The sequence below is a fragment of the Leishmania infantum genome, chromosome 28 (assembly GCF_000002875.2).
Source record: "Leishmania infantum JPCM5 genome chromosome 28".
NCBI classification, from domain to species: domain Eukaryota; phylum Euglenozoa; class Kinetoplastea; order Trypanosomatida; family Trypanosomatidae; genus Leishmania; species Leishmania infantum.
In genome coordinates, this window is record NC_009412.2 from 992,626 (window position 1) to 1,007,139 (window position 14,514).

The window sequence follows — 14,514 nt, forward strand, 5'->3', positions numbered from 1 at the left end:
GGGGCCGGCCGTCGCAGCTGCAGGGGCGCACACAGGGAGAAAAAGGCAGACGGAGCAGAGGAGAGGTGGCTGAGGGCAGAAGCTTACGCTGTGCGCTGAAGGGGCGATGCACCCGCGGAGACGTCTCCTGCGTCTTCGTGCGTGTGGCGCCGGTGTCGCTCAACATCACGCGACGAACCCTGCTGTACAAGGGCTTCGAGCACGTTTGTTGGTGTCATGGTCAGGCTCTACTCGCGGCACCGACTGCTGCCGCCCGCATGCGTTGACGAGCGCCGTTCGCTTTCTCTCCCTTCGGCTGAGCGAGGGCGAGGACGAGCAACAGCAGTTTACCGTGTCCTTCCACGTGGGTGCTGGTCGCAGCAGTGGTGCGGTGGGCTCCTTTGTGGACGAAGCCCTGCGGGGCGGCACAGCGGCGCCTGCTCCTCATTTTTTCAAAGAGGAGGACACTGTGACCGCAGACAATCGCAGGGGCGCGACTGCGAGTGCGAAGTCACAAACTGCAGGTAACGCTGCCAGCGGTGCCAGCGGGTCTGGCGGCGACGGCAATAGCGAAAGCTGCCGCCTGAAATTATCTGACGCATCTGTGGCAGTCATGGAGGCAAACGCGGGCGCTGCTGGGACCCGTGAAGCCCCAAGTGCGGGTGCCCCCTGCTTTCCTGTGCCACTGCCTCGCGTACAACTGCCGATGGAGTTCGCACCGCTGCAGAAGGAGCCGACATTTCGCGCCTCCCTCTGTGCACAACACGGCACCTGTGGCGGTTTTCACGCTACTCCGGCTGCCGCGGCTGCGCCGTCCACGAGCGCCGGATCGGATGCTGTTTCGCCTTCCATCACGCCCACCACGGCGACCCATGAGATTTACTCGGGCCTCTTTCGAGAGAGCTTTGTGAACCCTTTCAACGGCCGTCTCGTGCGCACGACTTCCTCGGCCGCCAAGATGCTGTTCGGCGTCGGCTTCTATCGAGGCGTGTCGAACCCGCTGCAGATCGAGTGGAGTCCTGCAGAGTACATGGTGGCGCTCCAGAAAATTATGTCGACTCAACAGCGGAACGCAGCGCGTCGACGGGAGCGACAGGCACAGCAGGCGCTCCGAGGTGCGAAGGCCGCCGCTGCCGCTGAGCGAGGGTCGTCCGCATCAGCCACCAAAAAAGCGAGGGCAGACGGCTCGCGTGCAAGGTCATCTGCGAAGTGCCGTGTCTCTGAGGCAGCCCCCATGCCAGCAGCCGAGGCGGTGGCACAGGCACGAAGTCAGCTGCTTCGGCCGTTCCTGCGACGCGGGCCCGACCACTGGACGGCGAGCGTGGCAAAGCTTCTCGAGCGGCACGACGCCTTCACGTACGTGAACAAGGAGCTGGGGCAGCTCTACGCCCGTCTGCGCGGCGCGTACATGCCCCCGAAGCTTGACACCCCCGCGGACCCCTGCACCATGGGCATGACGCTCACACCGGACCAGCACCACGTGGTGAAGCTGGCGCTGCGCGGCTTCAACTTGTTCATCGGCGGCAGCGCCGGGACCGGCAAGACGGTGCTGCTCAAGTGCATCTACCGCGAGCTTTGCCAGATGGGACTACGGGTTGCCATGACGGCCACAACAGGCGTGGCGGCCGTTCAGCTCGGCGGATGCACCTTTCACCACGCATTCAACGCGCCACTCCTCGACACAGCGCCGCATCGGTGGGACGCCAACGCGTTGCGAGCCGTCGACGCAGTCATTATAGACGAGGTCTCATTGCTGGACGCATGCATGCTGGACGCCTTTGACATGGAAGCCCGACTGGCTCGCATGCATCACAGACCGTTCGGCGGGCTGCAACTCATCGTTTGCGGCGACTTCCTGCAGCTCTCACGCGAGGACACGCTGCCGGCGTACGAAAGTGCTGCCTTCAAGCACTTGGTCGCGCTGCGCCTCGTCACTCCAATGCGCCACGCCGCCGATGACCCGCTTATGAAGCTGCTGGAGGATCTGCGGCGTGGCCGGTTCGACGCGGAGCGTTTCGCTGCCCTCGACAGGCCAATACCACCTAACACCACGCACATTACGTACCTCTTTCCTCGTCGCCGCGAGGCGCAGCAGCTCAACGATCTTAAGCTGGGAGAGTTAATGACACAAGAGATGATCTTCACCCCTCAGCGTGGGCCGCTGCAGCTGTGTGGCAGCTTCACGCACTCGGCGTTGGTGGAGCTGAACAGAGACGCCAACGGCATGCGAGCCGCCATGCCGAACCGGGAACGCTTGTTGGAGATGATTCACGAGGAGGCACAGCGCCTGCGCGCCGGCCTTCATCGAAAGGACGGCGGTGGGAGAGAGCCTGTGCCGAGTGTAGCAGATCACGAACTTGTTCTCATGCCTGTGCGAGCGGAGGGGGCGCTGGAGACGCGCTTCATTTTGCGATTGCGGTGCCGTGAGCGGGAGCTGCACAAGCCTAAAACGAGAGATGGAGGCGATGACGATGCGGACAGCGGTGATGATGGAGCTTCCACGAGGTCCTCGTCACTCGCTGCGGACGGCGCGCCAGCCCTCATGGCGGGCCGAACTCACAGTAGTACCCTCGCCGCCGTCGCGGCGGAAACGTTGCGCAAGCCGGTCATCTCTCTTGCGACGAAGCGAACGCGCCGCGCCACAGCACCTTTCTCTGCCACCGAGTGGGAGGGGATCGCAACTGCTGTTGCCACGCGACTTGGCGGCCGCGTTGTCACGATGTTGGAGGAGGAGCCGTCGTCTATGGTGCCGCTCAGCGTGACCATGACGCTGGCGGACATGACAAGCTCCGACGTTGCCCTCTCCCTCACGCCGCTGCGACTAAAGTTGGGATGCCGGGTCATGGTGAATCGCAATCTTTCACGCACTGTGTCGAACGGCAGCGTCGGCGTTGTCGAGGCCTTTGCCCCGCCGGACGTGAGCCTCTTCCCGCGCCGCACTGACCGCGCGGCTCGCGTCATCTTCCAGCGTGTGTGCCAGCAGAGGCTGTTTGCACAGCTCCCTGTTGTGCGCCTTCTTGGTGGGGAAGTGGTGCAGATTCCGCCGATCTCGATCGTCCTCGGCGGCACGGCGCAGAGCTACTTCTACGGCCACGAGGTGCTCACCATACCGCTACAGCTCGGCTACGCCTTCACGGTGCACAAGGTGCAAGGGCTGACGCTGCAGGGCACAGTGGTGCTGGACTGCGAGAAGTTCTTTGACTGCGCGCACCTGATCTATGTTGCGTGCTCGAGGGTGCGGAAACTCGATCAGCTTGTCGTCTATCGTGTCCAGCCGAACATGATCATCGTGCGCCGCAGCGCACTGGAGTTCTCCGACCAGCTGCAGGACGCGCGCAACTCGAAAGTCTTGATCTCCCCGCCTCCGGCTGCACGCTCCTCCTGGAGTAGGCATACAGAACAACGCGTCTTTGCTGTTTCCGCCTAGAGGGGGCCGGAGCGGGTGCGCGTGCGCGTGCGTGAGCGTGTGCTATTCCCTCTCCCGGTCGCTGCTGCGAGGAGCGTCGCTCCCGTGGCGGCTTTTGAGGCGGTGGTCTGACAGAGAGCCCCGCACAGCTTACGCATCTGTTGTTGTTTTCCGTTATGTACCCGTTCTTGCCTGCTGGCTCTCTGTCGTGTGTGCTTGTTCAACGCAACGCCCGCACCGCACAGCGACACGCAGGCACGGCTCATGGCGCCGCTGCTTCTACAACTGCTACGTCGACTACCAGACACATACACACAGAAGTAAAAACCAGCCAAGTAAGTGGCACGGCTGCGCGCCCCTCCCCACTCCCCAAAGAGCGGACCAGCAAGATCGGCACCCATCTTCAGGACGCATTCACAGTCGCACGCGAAGCCCACAGCGAGGAAAGAGCGGGATGGAGAGGCGATGAACCAGCTGCGTGCATGCACACGCCTGAGTGCAGCGCGCACAACTCGTGTGTACCCTGGCGGTGCGCGATATAACATCGCTTGTCTCACACCGGACCCCCACACACGCGCATACGCAGAGAGAAAGATGAAGGCGTAGGTACGTGCGGCCCCCTCTCTCCGGTGCCGTCTTTGTTTTTGCTACGGTCGATGCTCGCGCTGGAAGACGACGACTTGGATGGTGGTGGTGGAGTGGTAGGGAGCTAAACGAAAGACGTGTGCTCGATCTGCAAGGGCCCCTTGCTCGCTCGTTCTCCTGTGTGTGCACGCCGGTGCCTCCCATCGCTTCTCCCCTGGCCACCGGCCAGCGCTCGTCTTCTGCTGTTACACACATGAAAACATGCTTCTCAAGGAGGGAATACGTACTCGACCCCGCCGGCATCACCCTGCTCGCCGGCACACCCCCTTTGGCTTTCGTTCTCTCATCCATGCGCACCGCGTCTTGCCGCCTCGCTCCACTGCTTGCGTGCCCTTCACGGCGCTTTCCCTGGACGCGCACAGGGGCTGACCGAGCTGCACCCCTTTTCGTCGTTGCACATGAAGATTTCACTTGAGATCAGGGCTTCGTTCTCCCTTTCCACTGTGTCTCCTTGCCCTCGTGCCCCATCCTACACCCCTGACACGCACTGTACACACCGGGGCGCGAGCGTGCGTCGGCAGGGGCCCGCCCACCTGTGTATGCTTTGGGGGCAGATGCATTACACACACACACACACACAAACACAGACGCCCATACACACATGCGCGCGTACACAGTTACATGATCTTAGATATCGGACTAGAATCTCACAGCCGCCGTTGCCGGGACTAATACTACGGCTAGAGGTGGTGCTCACGAACACAGACTCAAGCAAGCTCCGCTTGCACGCTTGCCGTCTTCAAGTCATGTCGACAGCCGGTCTCTCACGTGCGTACGCGGTGCTGCGCCAACTCGATGTCCTGCGTGCCGAGAGCATCACCAATCCGCTGCCCATGTCCGGCGACCGCCGCGCCCGTGTGCGAAGCGAAGAGCGAGGCGGAAGTGAGGTGGGGCGGTCGCTGTTTCGATCGCGAGAGGAGTCGGCCGTGCGCGGCGTACGTCTGCAGGGATACCGAACACCACCACCACCCACAGACAGGAGAGGGCGGCGTAGCGGTCGCGGAGGCGTTATCTGGGAGAATTCGATAGACGTAGGTGCGACACAGGTGTCGCCCTCCCGCCTTGCCGGGGCGACTGACCACCGTGGCTACTCCTCAAAGCACCCGCACACCTACGCACCCGTGCGCTCACACCTCATCCCTGCATCCCCCACTCACGACGAGCCCCAGGCGGAGGCATCGCGGCCGGCAGCCGCTGAGAGAGATCGCCACGCCGCAGCTGCCACCACCAGTGCTGGCTTTCAGTCTCACCGCTCTCCACTCTCTGGCGAGTACGCGCTGGACGACCGCTACGACCACCATGCGGCGCCGCCGCCGCCGCCGAGTCACGGCAGCGGTGCCTCTCCGTTGCTTTTCTCGTCATCGAACTCCCCTCTCTCACATCACCGGTACAACAGGCGAGTCGCAAGAGAAGAACGACCACTGCGCCGCTCGTCGTCGGCGCGCGTGGCAGTGCCGTCGCCCGTTGTGCTGCCCTCCTCTTTCACGAGCGAGGCAGCGCACATGGCTGCTGCCCAGACGTCTTCGCTGCTGGAGGTGTACTTTGACAAGGACGACATGCACGCAGTTCTAGACAGCGTGGCCGCTGCCACTGCTGCTGCTAAGTCTCCAGCGCAGCCTGGTACAGAGGCTGCTGGTGAGGCGGACACTGCGTGTTGCAAACACACGCGCACGGCTCGTGGCACTCATCGCGGCCATGGAGCGGCAGCGGATTTCGCACATAGTCTCGGCGCTTCCGTCGATGCTTCAGCGACGACTGGGGCTGCCGTCACGCCGTCGTCACTCAGCAACTCTTCCCTGATGGCGATGCCAGGCGGAGATGCGCAGTCTGCAAGCGACACCTCCCTTGTCGCCGCAGCCGATGACGGGCGACACCCACTTTGGCAGCTATCCATGTCAAGGAACGACGTGGGCGACAAGCAACACCGCTGCCGCTCAGCAGCCGTTGCTTCTGCGGCGTCCCTGTCCACGCGCGTGAAGGATGTCTCCATCACCCCCAGCGTGGAGCGTCTCCTGGCCGCGCTACACCAAAGATCGCGGTCCGTTGGGCAGCAGCATCAGCAGCTGCAGCGAGAAGCAGCAGCCTCTGTAACTGCGGCGTTTCAGCGTCCTCTATCCTCCCCTCCGCCGCCCGGCGACTTGTCGTCCTTCTACACCGCTGCCGGCTGCAGTGTGCGCGCGGAGGGTGGAGGTAACGCGTACGCGGCAGAGGCACCGCAACACCAACAGGAAGAGGCGTGCATCTCTTTGAGCAGACACTGCCGCTTGCCACCGCACGGGATATCGTCCCCGTGTGGTGCAGTCGACGCCGAACCATCCTCGCTTCCAGCTCTCGCGGATCGCATGAGCGAGGGAGTCGGAGATGATGGGAGCGGTGGCGCTGGCGAGAGTGAGGCCGGCAGCCCTTTGGGCCTCCATGGCCTCTCCGAAGGCAGGGCTGAAGAGGGGCGCATTGACCAAGACGCGCACCAAAGAGAAGACAAGTCGCTCCCCCTGCGTGCCCTCCTCGGTGCCGCCGGGGAGAGGCCAGTGCAGAGGGCCGCTGTCGACGACGGCCATCAGCGCCGTGGCACACACAGGCCGTCGCAGAACGACTCGAGAGGGCAGGGCGTCGCATGCGGTGAACGTCGTCGCGTAATGCCGCTGCTCCCTGCCGCGTACACGAAGGCGGTGCCCTTTCTCGACTACCTGGCGCGCGTCAACGCCGCCAGCTCACACCAGCTGCTCAAGGAGTTGGCTGCCATGGGCGACGCTTGGGCCACCACCACACAGGCAGAGGACGCCGCCAGGGCTGGAGGTGAGCATCCTGAGGTCACCGAGCCGGTTGTGGTCGACTGCCTTGCCATGGACCTGCTCCTCAACAAACCTGACGCACTTGAGTACATTGTAGTGCCTTGGCTGCGCACGCGTCTGGAGTCGATGATGGCGACCCATTCGGCAGACAGGATGAACTCCAGTGCCCGAAAGCATCGCGGCCGAGGCAAGGCCGTCGCTGCCAACCCACTTCGCCGCACGGGGGAGTCGGAGGCGGAAGGCGTCGACGAGGGGGATGCTGCGGCGAACAACAGCGTGCTGTGCGCCGTCATCGGCCTCGGCCCCGTCGCTTTCACGCTCCTCCCCACCCTCCTACAGCTACTTATCTGGCTGCCTCCGCCGTCGCCAACGTCAATGTGCGATGTGCGCCTTGTTGGGCTGGCAATACGCACCGCGGGCGGCGCAGATGGACTAGAGGCTGTGATTCGCATAGTGCAACAGCAGGCAGAGGGACCGCACGTTCTGGCTGCAGCGGCGTACGCACTCGGCACCTACAGCTTCGAGCTCGTCGGCCACACGAGCGTCTTGTGCGTGCCAGCTGGCGCGATGCGTCGGCCTGATGCGAAGGGAGGCGCAGACTCGCTTTTCCAGCTTGCGCCGGATGACCTTTCCGCCTCTCCCGCGGACTCGCTCTCGGCGTCGCCGATGATGGAGGAGCTGCGGCCGCTCTTTGGCCGCGACCCTCTATTGTTTTCTCCCACTGCGACGACAGCAGCGCCGACGGGGCGGCATCTCCTCTACCTCCAGTCACCACCACCATACCGGCCCACTCACGTGATGGTAGACGCGGAGCTCGCACGATGCGAGTTACTGGCATACCTCCGCTCCGACCAGTTTCGCGTGACGCACGCGCATCCGTACGTTATGGCGTTACTGAATGATGCTCTGAGCGCACGGTTGCTGAGCGCCGTCGTGACGCCGGCCGCGCAGAGTCTGTACTCGCCCACCATATCGCGGCTGCGCCGCGACCTGCACCGGGTACTGGCTGAAGGTGCCGCCGGCACCGCCCCACACCAACGAGGCAATGACGACGGCAGTGACGTCGATGAAAAGGGGGCAGCTGCGCACGCGCTGCTGCGGCTTCCGCTTCTCCCGTACTCCCTTGATCGTTTCTTTGCAGAGGAAAAGGATATGCTTTTCGCACTGGAGTCGGCGCTTGTGCACGCCCTCTTGGCGCCCTCCGCGACGCCGCTGGTGCAGGAGCAGGCACTCATGTCGCTGAGCACGCTGCCTCCGGTGGCCCGCGTGCACGTGGTGCAGCCCGTGACGGACTTCTTTATAAGGTCGGCACGCACGCTGCAGCTACGACAGGCGACCACGATGCGACGCTCTGTCGCCCAGGCTGGCCGCACTGACCCTCCGGCAACCGGCCGTGGCCCGCGCAATGGAGCCAGAGAGGCTGATGCCGACGACAATGTCACCGTCGCAGCGGCCATCGCTGCTGGCACTGTATGCGTGAACCCCCTCGCCCCGAGCTCGTGCGTAGACAGCTGCGTTGCGTCCCTTGTTCCCGTCTTCCAGGAGCTGCTTTACTCGCCGCTATGGCGGGTGCGGCACGCGGCGTGTGTGGGGCTCGCGTGCGTTGGCCCGTTGACGGCAGACCCATCCTCTATCGTGGACTTCCTGCTCACTTGCCTTGTGCTCCACGCCCCTTTGGTGACGGAGGAGAGCGGCTCAAGCCAGGCGCCGTCTGCCGCCGCCACACGGTCACCAGAGCTGCCGTTGCAGTCTGCCACTGTCGTGTGGTGTCTTGCGCAGCAGCGGCAGGGCGGTGCGCGGGCACTGTTGCAGCTGCTGCAGGACCCCCAGCAGCCTTCGCAAGTGCACCATTGGTGCGCCTTCCAGCTCGCCGAGGTGGACGTGCGCGAGGCATGCGCTAAGCTAAACAGGGGCAAGTTCCCTGAAGCCGACGCGCTGCTGGATGAGATGGTGCAGGTGCTGAGCAGGCTCATCGTGACGCAGGGTGCCTTGGAAGAGGACACCGTACTGCTGTGTGTGCGCGCGTTGGCGGAGGTGGTGTACCGACACTACGTAAATGCGAGAACGCCGGCCAGCACTGCTGCTGCGATGGACGCTGTCCTTTCCCTCGACACGGCTCTGCCGGCGCAGGAGGCTGCCACCTGCTGCCAGGAGGAGGAGCCTAATGCCTGCTACATTGTCCTCACTTCGGTGCTGGAGTCGGCGTTGCTGCCCACCAACGTCCTCAAGGCGCTGTGCCTGTACCTCTGCCGGTACGGCGGTGGCCACGGGGAGCTGTACGCATGCAAGGCGCTGCTCCAGAGCAGCTCCGTCGCCGTTCGTACCGCCGCCGCATTTGGGCTGCGGGCCTGCGGCGCTAAGGTCCTGCGTAGCGTTGTGCTGGGCATGAACGACGATAGCTTCGACGTGCGGCGGGAGTCCTTCGAGACACTGACTGCCATCGGTGCAGCTGCGGCGCTGGAGGTGCTGCATCAGCGACCGGCAGAGCACCGATATCAAGTGCAAGCCGCACTACGCGATTGCTTGCTGCAGGACGCTAGCCGCCCCGTGCCACGCAAGGCCGCCGAGACTCTGTATTGTGCACTTGTGAGCGAGGAGCCGCTCGCGGCGCAGGAGCTGTCGTAGCCACAACATCTGCAGCGTAGAAATAATACGGAGAGAGAGCCCTTTATGGGAGAATAGGCAGGGCCAGTGGTTGTGGTGGCCGGCGCGCGCGTATAGGTACGTCTATGGGTCGTGTGACGCGTGGTGAATGGGCTTCAGCGTTCGCCTCGCCGCCCAGCAGCGAAAACGCAGCATCTGCTGGGCCGTCTCCCTTCTGCTTCCCTTGCGAAGCTCGCACACGCCTCAGCCCCTTCCCAAACCCTTTCCCTCCGCGCCTCTTCGCCCACCGCGCCCCGGAAATCCACCTCACGACCGCCTCTGTGCCTTTGCACGGCCCCCACTCGCTGAGCCTTCGGTTATGCTATATACACAAATGCGTTTATCTGTATGTGTAATGCGCGGCGCTCCCAGTCGTCTGCTACCCCGATCGCACCCTCCCCCCGACCTCCCCGATCGTCCTCTGCTCCAAGAATTTCCGGGCTCCTTGCTTTCTTCCGCATTGCTGTCTTGCGCTCCACTCCACATACGCACACGCCGATGCCCCTGCGCAGAGGAAACGTTGAGTGGACGTGTACATCGATATCCCGAACGCCTGTGTGCGCCTCTATCCCTGTTTTCTCTCTGGCCTTCTCGCTGTTCCTGCTCTTCTACTCTTCTTGCCTAACCCTGATGATGCCGGCTCATCTCCGTGTGTGAAATCCGAGTGCCCGCGCACGTCCCACACCCTCTACTCTCTCTCTCTGTGTTGTGGAGGAGGGGGCGGCGGAAGCCAGGCAGCCCCTCCCTCCTCCAGCCCTGCCGATTGCCGGACCCCACTTCTCGCTGTGGCAGGGCCGCGCGCATGAGACTTGGGGAGGTCAGTGCGATGCGTCGCTACTGATGCCGGCGGGTGAGGTCGTGGGTGGTGCTGCCTCGGAGCGACCTGCGACCGTGCACACGCTTGTGCCACCCATGTGACTAGGCCGCGTGACTCGAACGCATCCCACACCCGACCCTCACACGGCCCACTGGTGCTGCGGGGAGCCTGCGCCACTCGTGGGGACGCACCAGGTGGCGGCCGACATGATGCGGCTGGCTGCGAGGCGACGCGCGAAGCGCAGGGGTGGGTGGAGCTGGAGGCAGGGGCCTTGCGCAGGTCACCGAGTCGGTGCATTGCCGTACCTCTTGTCAACGTCTGCCTCGCGCCGCGCGGATGGGAGGGGGACCTGTGCCCGGCCCGCGGGCGATCGAGTGTGGCGTTCAGCTCATGTTCCGTGGCATCGAATGAACACGTTGATGCGAAAACGATTTCTCCTTTATTCTGTGCGTGTGGGGGCATGCTGTTGTTTGATGTGTTCTTGAGGAATTTCCTTTACTTCTGCGTTTCTGTTTTGCTTTTTTCGGTCGCGATTTTCGACTTCAGCGCGCGTGCCTGTGCATGAGCTTGTGCTGTGCCTGTGCTTTCCCCATTCCCCTCTCTTAAGAGGTGCTCCTTGTGCAGCACTCAACGCACACCCGCTCTCTTTTTCTCTGTATTTTTCTCGCGCGACCTCGCCGTGTGTATGCGCTTGGGGCTTGTGCGGGTGTCTGTAAGGGCTCCTCTGGTGTAGTCGCGTGGGTTGGTGCCTTCTCCTCCCTCATGATCCAAAGACTCTGAAGGGGGAGGTGGAGAGGGAGGCTCGTTGCCCCTGATGACAGACACGCAGGCCCGCGCCGGAGTGCTCAACCGCAATTCTTCTTCTTGACCTTCTCCCTCTCCCTCCGCGATGTTGTGCTTTCTCGTCTTTCTTGGACTTGTCTCCCCATTCTTTTCGATTGTGCGAGTCGACTTTGCCTTTGCTTTCATTTTTCTCTTGGTCTGTCTTTTTTTGCTCGGCCAATACGATGCAAGCGGTGTGAAGGTGCACGCATGCGCATGTTTTGGTGCCTTTGGGGTGCCTCTGGCGTTTTCGGCTCGATGCACGCGCGTACACACACACACACACATGTATGTGTCGAGCAACTCAAGCCCTTGTATGTGCTGCTGCTGCTGCTCTCTTTTTTTTTCTCTGATGGATCCCCCCCCTTTCACAGCCCCCTTCCCTTCTCCCTTTTTTGCCCTCTTTTCGAAATTTCTTCTTTTTTTTTGCCTCTGTCTTGCACCGGCCACGTCCCGTGGCGCCGACTCTCACACACACACACGCATACATACATACAAATCTCCCTGAGTGCGCCTGTGTGTGCGTGTGTGTGTGTGTGCTGCTGCTGTTGTATGTCTGTGGTGGCGTATGCGTGACATGGCGATCAAAGATGCATCTCTCCGGGCCCCGTGTGCGCCCGCGCGTGTGAGGCGCGAAGGAGGCAACACGAATGGGAGTCCGTGCTTGCGAAGGCAGCCGCTTGAAGACACATCGCGTCGTCTCCCCCAGTCGCGTCGGGTCTCGGCGCTCGTCTCACGAGCGTCTTTATATGTGTGCGTGTGTGATCAGACCACCACCCTTCTGTCTTCGCGCTGCGTGCCTCTTGACCGTTTCTCCTTTCTCTTCCCTCGCTCCACGCCCAGCCATCCTTCGCCGGTACGTGCGAGTTGGGGCGTGCGTATGTGTGCCAGCACTCCGACTCGCTGCCTTTATAAAAATGAATTTAGAATAGGCTTGCCTTCTCTCGCCCTCTCGCTCCGCACCCTCTCTCTCGTCCTCGCCTCCTCTTGCGTTTGCCTGGGCTCACCTGCGATCGCCACCTGATTCGAGTTGTGGACCGGCTCGCGCAGCAACACGGGTTACACGAACTCTGCTAGACACCACACCTCCCCCACTCGCACGCCCATACGAGCCGCGTTTGTAGCACCATAGCTGCAGCGATGGACGCACGTGCCAGCATGCGTGCGATATTGGAGAGCGCGCGGCAGTCGATCCGCAATCGTGCCGCCAATCCCACCGGCAAGACTGTCCTGAAGAAGGGGCGGACTCTTGAGGATTCGGCGTCGTCCAGCCGCCACCCCCAACCCACGGTGCANNNGNNGNCNTCNTNNNCCGCCTTGGACGTTGCAGAGGGGCTTCACTTTCAGAAGGATACGGCTAGTGATGCGGATGCGGCCACGGCGGAGGCGACTGCGCTGCATGCAAAGGAAAATCAAATGCGGTTCGTGCGGCACTACCATCGCCTGCTGCTCGCCTTCATCGAGGACAAGTTCTCTATCCCTCACCCACCGTCTCGCACTCTCGCAGTCACAGGTCCTCCGACTTGCGTGTGTGCGTGCGTCTCATTTTGTTTCCTTCCGTCGGGTCTCTTCTCTCTTTCTGCCTGCCGCTGCACCGCTTCCTGTGTTGTGAGTGTGTTTTGAAGCGCCGAGTTATCATGGCGGGCAAGACGGTGCGGGCGCTGCACCTTGAGGGCAACAAACTCTTCGAGGCGGGGCGCTTCAACGAGGCCGCGCGCGCGTTCCGCGACGCCGTGGATCGCTTTCAGGCGGATCAGCTCTCGACAAAATCAGCCGTGGAGGAGTTCGTCAAGGTCGCCGGTAATTTGTGTGTCTGCCACCACGCAACGGGTAACTGGCACGAGTGCGTCAAGGCGGCCCGCGAGTTACTCGCCATCTATCCGATCATACCCAAGGCCTACGCCGCGATAGGGATGTGCATTGTGAACCGGCTGCTGGAGCAGGAGGCAGAGCAGCGAGCGATGGATGCGCAGAACAGCCCGAGGATGCCGCCTCGGTCAAGCGAGGAGGTGCGGCGTGATGTGCGGCGGTACTTGGTAAAGCTGGGCGGTGTGGTGTGTACAGCTGACGACGCCCACAAGTACCTGTGCCGCGCGATTCTCTTGTCGGAAGGGGCGCTGCAGGTGCCCCTGGGCCCTTATGTGGAGACGGCTGTGCGGTGGGTGAGCGAGCAGCTGCTGTCGGCCGGGCTCTCTTTAGAGCGTGAATACGGCGACGGCGTGATGGGTGAGCTAAGCGTCCTGGAGGAGAGTGTTTGTGATCCGCCGCCACTGCTGGATGTGGCACCGGTGCCCATTGAGCGTCACTCAATTCGTGTGTTGGACGCCGTGGACATGAGCGGCACTGCCCCTGAGGGCTGCCGCGTCGAGGAGCTTCCTGAGGCCGAGGCGGAGGGGATTCTGCAGGCCATTCAGGAGGGTCAGCGTGCCGCTCGGGGCGAGGCGGCTGACTCACCGTCTCCTGCCGCGGAGAGCGATGCTGCCGGCACCTCCACCGCCACGGACCACAGTGGCAGCATTTTCAGCAACGCGAGCAGCCGCGGCAGCCACGCCGCAGTGGCACCGCCGCTGGACTACTTCCTGTCACAGCAGCGCACACGCGTGCGGGTGTGTCACGCCGAGAGGGGGGGTATTCCTCGCGGCCTCACCCTCGTCCGTGCGTCGAAGCCGTTTGCTATTGGCCAGCACATACTGCCCGCCGCGCCTGCGGACCTCACCGCCGTGGCTGGTGCTGGAGTGCCGTCGCCAGCGGTGCCCCTTGCTTTGCCATCCTCTACCCAAGGGGAGCTGGCGCTGCTGCACGCCGACCCCGCTACCTCCTCTAGTGCGGAGGGCGCCTTCGCATTGCACGCCCTGTCGTCTTCGCTCGCGCAGACCGGCAGCGGCGATGCGCTCTCGATGAGGGATCTGCCCACTTCGGAATCACCGCCGCTTCTCATGTGCAGCGCTTGTGGCCGGGAGCTGAACCCGGTGCAGTTTGCTGATGCCTCGCCCACTGGCTGCTCCACGTGCAACGGCGTCGTGTACTGCAGTGCGGCGTGCGCGGTGGCCTACCAAGATCGCCATGACCGGCACGAGTGCGCCCTTCGTCTGGCGCTTCAGCGGCGCGTGGAGGCGTTGACCGCAGTGCCGCCATCCACCGATTCCGAAACCCCGCTGCCCGTCGGCGACGTTCTCCCAGGCGGCGGGTGGAATGCTCTAGATTTGCATCGCCGCATTCTGCCGCTCTGTATCGCGGTGTACAGCGGTCTGCGGAGCAGGGCGCCTGGCGCAGCGGAGGTGCAGGCACAGGTTGAGCGCGGGGTACAGCGGCGCCTTCGCCATGCACTTCCAGCTGAGGTCGCCGAAACCCTTGCCGAGTGGGCGAAGACGCTGGAGTCTGCGCTGGCCGCATCAGCGTCGACGACTGGC

The 14,514-nt window shown here is 63.2% G+C and overlaps 3 protein-coding genes across 3 annotated transcripts in view; all 3 read left to right on the top strand.

Annotated features, from left to right (window-relative positions):
• Positions 1-592: 592 nt before the first annotated feature.
• Positions 593-3,406, top strand: LINJ_28_2720 (putative DNA repair and recombination protein,mitochondrial precursor; the record flags this gene model as incomplete). The annotated part of the gene is made up of 1 exon (XM_001470260.1): positions 593-3,406. The coding sequence occupies one exon, from the start codon at positions 593-595 to the stop codon at positions 3,404-3,406; it is 2,814 nt and encodes a 937-aa protein (XP_001470297.1).
• Positions 3,407-4,776: 1,370 nt separating this feature from the next.
• On the top strand, positions 4,777-9,447 carry LINJ_28_2730 (conserved hypothetical protein; the record flags this gene model as incomplete). The annotated part of the gene is made up of 1 exon (XM_001470261.1): positions 4,777-9,447. The coding sequence occupies one exon, from the start codon at positions 4,777-4,779 to the stop codon at positions 9,445-9,447; it is 4,671 nt and encodes a 1,556-aa protein (XP_001470298.1).
• A 3,294-nt stretch (positions 9,448-12,741) lies between these two features.
• The window catches only part of LINJ_28_2740 (hypothetical protein, unknown function), a gene marked incomplete at both ends in the record, with an annotated part of 3,012 nt that continues 1,239 nt past the window's right edge, over positions 12,742-14,514 (top strand). The window contains one exon of the mRNA XM_001470262.1: positions 12,742-14,514. This exon is cut by the window's right edge and continues 1,239 nt beyond it. Within this exon, the coding sequence (XP_001470299.1) occupies positions 12,742-14,514 (1,773 nt within the window).